Source organism: Vigna unguiculata, chromosome 5 (assembly GCF_037176805.1).
Source record: "Vigna unguiculata cultivar grain cowpea cultivar isolate G323 ecotype 2 chromosome 5, ASM3717680v1, whole genome shotgun sequence".
In the NCBI taxonomy this organism is placed as follows: Eukaryota; Viridiplantae; Streptophyta; class Magnoliopsida; order Fabales; family Fabaceae; genus Vigna; species Vigna unguiculata.
In genome coordinates, this window is record NC_140796.1 from 25,399,623 (window position 1) to 25,405,715 (window position 6,093).

Genomic DNA, 6,093 nt, shown 5'->3' on the forward strand with positions numbered 1-6,093 from the left:
TTCATCAAAATTGAAGTTTTGAATAAGGATGATATGCTTTGTACATAATCCTAGTTCAACTTTATGCCGATAAATGAACACGGATATGTGAAAAAATACCTATACGACACCACTACGTGGAAAAATAATTATTTTTAGACGAAAACAAATAAGTAAAATTTTGACGTGTTAAGTTAAGTCTATAACTGTAATATAGACAAATAAAAAGGAAATAGGGAAATGAGATGAAGAGAAAAGTGAATCACAAAGTGACCAATGTGAGGAATTAAGGTGTGTGGCGCGTTCTTTTTAATGGTTCTTCCTTCTCCGATGGTGTCGTGCTGCTTGCAAACACAAATGTAGCAGATTTTATTTGGTGCAACATGAAATAATAAAACAGAGGGTTTTTATATAGACTTTTTTTTTAAAAATTTGAGAATAAAAAAGATATCAAAGTTTAAAACAATAGTAAATTCTAATTTCGTATCTGAATTAAAGAATACAAACATATTTAATCTTTAATTTAATATTAAACAATTTTATTTATCCTTTTAAGATTAATTTATAAACATAAAATAATTAATTCGATTGTAATAATTTTTTTCTTTTTTTCTCTTCACGTATACAAAACAAATAAATGTATGCATTAATTAGTTAAAGATGATAAGAGTAGAGTTACTCTGTAAATAAAGAATAATATTTAACTTTTATAAATAAATAATGAATAAAGGGAACTAAAATTTTGTGTGGAATGAAGAAAATATCTTTCTTAAAACTTTCAATAATTGTTTTATTTGAGTATTACTTCAAAAACATTGATTATTGCAATTAATGCACCTATTTATATTAAAGAGTCTAATAATGACATAAATTAAAAAAGTTTGTATTCATATACAATAAGTATTAAATGGTCGTTTGTATTCAACATTTAGTAAAAGCGCGTGGGACCACAGATTTAAACATCTCAAAGCAACTTCTTACAATGGTATTCTTGGTTCTTTTTAAACCACTTTCATTTCCAAATTTTAATAGAATATATTACTAGTGATTTGTTAACATTTTTTGGTGTTAAAAAATTTCATTTTCAATCTATTTCTCCATCTTCGTGAGAAAATTGAATGCGTGTGGGTCCAATTCCTGTCTATAAAATCTTCCAGCATGCAACAACTTTTCATCATCACTGTCATCACTTCTTTTTCATTCTCTCTTTCTTTGTTTTTCGACCTGTAATTTTGTTTTCTCATAGTTAAATATTTCCACCTTTGTGCAAAGTAGGTTTTCCTCTTCTCCATCAATGTCCTCTTCTCAGAATAATTGTGTTCTCTCCCAAGATATCCTGATGGAAATCTTGTCACGGCTTCCGATAAAGGATATTGGGCGATTAAAGTGCGTTTCAAAAGGGTTGAACCGTCTTGTCTCTGATTCTACATTTGTGAAACTTCACCTTCAAAGGTCCTCAAAAAATACTCACATGCTATTGACCTTTGAAGATTACCATATTAACAGAACAAGGAATTATGCCGTAGTTTGTCCTGTACAAGAGTTACTTGACCACCCATCGTCCACCCTTAAAACTCTACATCACAAACATCTCCCATTCAACCGTAAGTACAATGTTCTGGGTGCCTGCAACGGATTGGTATGCTTACAAGATTCTTGTATTGACGATGAATTTGAAGAATACTGGTTTCGGATTGGGAATCCAACAACAAGAGTCATGACTAAAGACTCCCCACATATTCGTCTTAATCGCAGGGATTACTGGTTGATGTTTGGGTTTGGTTATGATGAATGGAGTGACTCTTACCAAGTTGTGCTATTGGATAATAATAGGAATCAATCACAGAAACTGGAGGTAAGCGTTTGTTGTTTAGGAGATACTTGTTGGAGAAATACTTTAACTTGTGATGCTGTTACCCCTATGATTGGGCTTCAAAGTCGTGGAACTTGTGGTGCTTTTGTGAGTGGTACTTTAAACTGGTTAGTGTATCCCAGATCCCATTGTGATGATAAACGAGGACCTAAAATGAACGAGTTAGAAATATTTTGTTACGATCTAAGAAAGGAGACTCGCAGTTTTTTCTCTATGCCTGATGGCATTTTAGAAGTCCGTGCGTTTGAGCCCGTGCTTAAGGTTTTGAATGGTTGTTTGTGTCTTTCTCATCATCATGAGGATAATTTTGTTGTGTGGCTAAAGAGGGAATTCAGTGATGAAAAATCCTGGTCAAAGTTGTTGAATATAAATTACCAGGATGATATTGACCAGTGTCCATCCTACATGAACGTAATTTGTATGCGTGAAAAGGATGGTGCTGTGCTTGTTGCAAACACAGTTTTTGATGCAAACTTTATTTGGTACAACAGTAGAGATGATAGAAGAGAGGGTCGTGAATATTACGGCCAGGACATATGGAGTCTTTTCTCTTATGATTATGTTCAGAGTTTGGTTTTTCCATGTAGGAAGTAAGTTACCTAGTCTATCTTGAAACGTATTTAGAATTGTAATGTAATGTATTTCTGAGTTATGCAATTCATATTGTATTTTTAAATTTGGATAACATTATTTATATTAATTTTATAATGATTTCAACCCTTGAACAATTCAGACTTTTTCTCATAGCTTCTGGTAGAATAACGGTTTCTAACATTGTTGAATAACAATAAAATAGATTTTTCAAAACATCAAGAGATCAAATTGAATTTTTGAAAAGTTTCTCTAAAATCATATATATATATATATATATATATATATATATATATATATATAGGCTTAAATACCTTTTTCGTCCTCATTTTCGTAGAGTTTGTTGCGGATGGTCATCATTTTGACATAATGTTTGAAATGGTTCTCATTTTGACCGAATATTTAAAATGGTCCTCATTTTCGCAATTTGTGTTTTATTTGGTCCTTTTCTGTGACGCCGTTTAATTTAGGAGCACTGTACAGGTGGCACTGTCTTTATTACGTTGCATTGGGTGTGTTTTATTACTGTACAAATGTGATAATATTTAGAAATCATGTAGAACATCACAACAATCTAAGCACAAACAAACCCCAAAATAGAATTACGAAAAAATTCTAACCCACGAGCAAACACAACCCAGAAAACCCTAAATCCACTTACCTTGTTGATGATGATTAACTGGAAAATTGAAATGAATAGCGCGACTGCAATCCAATGATGAAATGGAAAGTACTAGCTGCTTCTTCTGTAAATCTGAGCTTAAGAAAGACGAAGATGAAGAAATCGCCTCCAACAATGAAGAGTGCGACTGCAATCCAACTCAAGCCCTAATTGCAAACTTTCTCCCAAATTGAAAAGTTAACGTTAATTAGTCATTTGTACAGTACACGTAACACACCCCAATGCAACGTAATACAAACAGTGCCACTTGTACAGTGTTATGTTACTGTTAACGGTGTCACAAAAAAGAACCAAATAAAACATGAATTACGAAAATGAAGACCATTTATTCGGTAAAAATGAGGACCATTTTAAACATTCTGTCAAAATAAGGATCATCCGCAACAAATACTACAAAAATGAGAACGACAATGGTATTTAAGCCATATATATATATATATATATATATACTACACACTTTCTACTTTTTATTTCTTATAATTTCTTTGTTTGTCATAAAATTAATTTGTATTTCCAATATATTTTTTATCTTATCATAACTTTTATGTAATTATGTTCAAATGATGCATGTCAATTAAATATTTTTTGTCTCACATTTGAATTTTTTTTAATATTTTTATTTATTGTGTATTCTCGTTTCGCATGAAAATGTTTAAACTCTCTCAGTTTAAGTGTTTAATAGCATAAACCTTTCATTTATTAGGTAATATAAAAAATTTATCTTTACTTTATTATTATTAATTTTTGTTTCATTTGAAAAACTCCCTTATTTCCCTAAATCAATTTTTATTATTTTTCAACCATTGACCATGTTCATATTTGAAAAGTTTTATTAAATCTCGAATGTATTTTTTTATCTTATCATAACCTTAATTATGCATTTATTTCTCTTTGAGCGATTTCATTCCATAGTCTCTCACATTGCTTCTAAGACACACATTTGATAATTTTTTCAATATTTTTTGTTGTTATTTTTATCATGTAGAATACTATTTTGATATATTTTATATAATTATTTTTTGTTTCCTACTCATTATCAATCATAATGTAATTTTGTCACTATGATTGTATAAATAAATTTTACTTACTATACTATACAAATTTAATGTAATTGCCATGAAATTTCTTTATCACCATTCAACACATATTGAAGTTCAAAAGATACAAGATCTACGTTAAAATTTTAAAATTTTAATATTATTAGTTTAATACTTGTTCTTTGTGTGATTTTGATCAAGTGAAGTATTATAACTTTTATTAGTGTATAAAAAAAATATTCATTAGAATTTAAAAGATTGAAATAAAAAAAAACATTTAAAATATATTTTAATTTGAATATTTGTTTTCCTTTTCCTTTTAAATTTTTTTAAAAATATTTTTAAATTTTATTAATTAGGTTCCATTAATGTATGCAAATTTAATAAATGTTTTGGTTCTCATGAAATTTTATTTGGTATTCTAAGTTAAAATGTATACAATTATAATTTCTTTCTAAATATTGGATACCGAAGAAACACCTCTTAATATTGAATATTTGATAATATTACGTTTCATTTACCATAATTTTTTATTATTTTATAAAAATTAATTAATACCAAAGTAGTAAGAAAATGAGTACAAGTATTGGTACGAGAATATACTCGTTATTCGGTGGGATAAGGATGAGACAAAAATTTTGATATTGAGTTTGGATATTAGGATGAGAATAAATTTATTTTGTAGGGATAAGTATGGGATAGCAAAACCCTTTCTCACTCGCCTATTGCCATCCCTTGCTTATAATAAAGAACATACTTTTAACTTTTAAAAATAATAAATAAAAGGAACCAAAATTTTATGGGTAGAAGATAATCTTTCTTACAACTTTAAATATGTGTTTGCAGAATGTTAACCAGTGCCTTATGACACTGATTAAGGTATAATTAATGATCCTTAATTTTATTATTTTACATCCAAACCAGGAATAAGTAACTATACTACTTAATTATATTATAAATTCATATAACATATCTCAAAGACAAAAATACAATTTGTAATTTCTAAGCAATATCCTTCTTACACAAAATAAGCATTTCCAAATTTCTAAGGTCTATGCTAAAAAGCAAGAAGAAATATCTCTCTGACAATTGAAGAGTCTTGCAGTGAAAGCTTGAAACATATAAAAGGTACTGTCTTTAATATTTTTTTTTAAATCTCTTTTAAATTTCTAGAAACATTAAAATATAGTTATTTATTATTTAATTCATATTTAATTTTATTTTTTATAAAATTTTTATATGTTTAACACTATTTTTTATTTTTGTTAATTTAAACTTTTTTATGTTTAGTTATATTTTAATTTTTAACAACATTAAAATATAATTATTTTATTATTTTTTAACTTTTTATCGGTGTGCATCAAATAAAATATTAAATAAAGTTGAACAATACTTATGAGTATTTTTTTTGTCTTTTAAATAGAGTAAAATTACATTAATAATTATTATATCAAAATTCATTTAATATCATAATTAACTATAAACATTTGTAACATTCTATGCATATTAATTATTTTTAAGACACCGGTTCACATATCTATTTGTTTTAATTGAGTATTTCTTTAAAAGCATTAATTATGGTAATTAATGCACTCTATTTATATTAAATAATTCAATAGCATAAACCTTTCATTACTAATTATCTTCTTTACTCTATTATTATTAATTTTTGTTTCATTTAAATAACTTTTGTTAGAGATCTAAGAAAACTTTTCATCTTATCATGTCTTTAATTATATATTTGTTTTTCCTTAGTGCAATTTCATTGTCTATTAAATTGTTTATAAGACATACATTTGATAATGTTTTAATCTTTCTTATTTGTTGTTTGTTTTTATCATGTAGAATAATGTTTTAATATATTTTATATAAATATTTTTATTTTATAACTCATTATCATACTGTAATTTTGTCATTATAATTGTATAAAT

The 6,093-nt window shown here is 27.1% G+C and overlaps 1 protein-coding gene across 1 annotated transcript; it reads left to right on the forward strand.

Annotated features, from left to right (window-relative positions):
- The first annotated feature begins 1,070 nt into the window (after nucleotides 1–1,070).
- Nucleotides 1,071–2,520, forward strand: LOC114186197 (F-box/kelch-repeat protein At3g23880-like). Its single transcript, XM_028074239.2, has one exon. The coding sequence runs from the start codon at nucleotides 1,274–1,276 to the stop codon at nucleotides 2,444–2,446; it is 1,173 nt and encodes a 390-aa protein (XP_027930040.1). The 5' UTR covers nucleotides 1,071–1,273; the 3' UTR covers nucleotides 2,447–2,520.
- The last annotated feature ends 3,573 nt before the right edge of the window (nucleotides 2,521–6,093 follow it).

Bases quoted from the DNA above. Each gene is read 5' to 3' on its own strand.
- LOC114186197 (XM_028074239.2), top strand. From the start codon at position 1,274: ATGTCCTCTTCTCAGAATAATTGTGTTCTCTCCCAAGATATCCTGATG.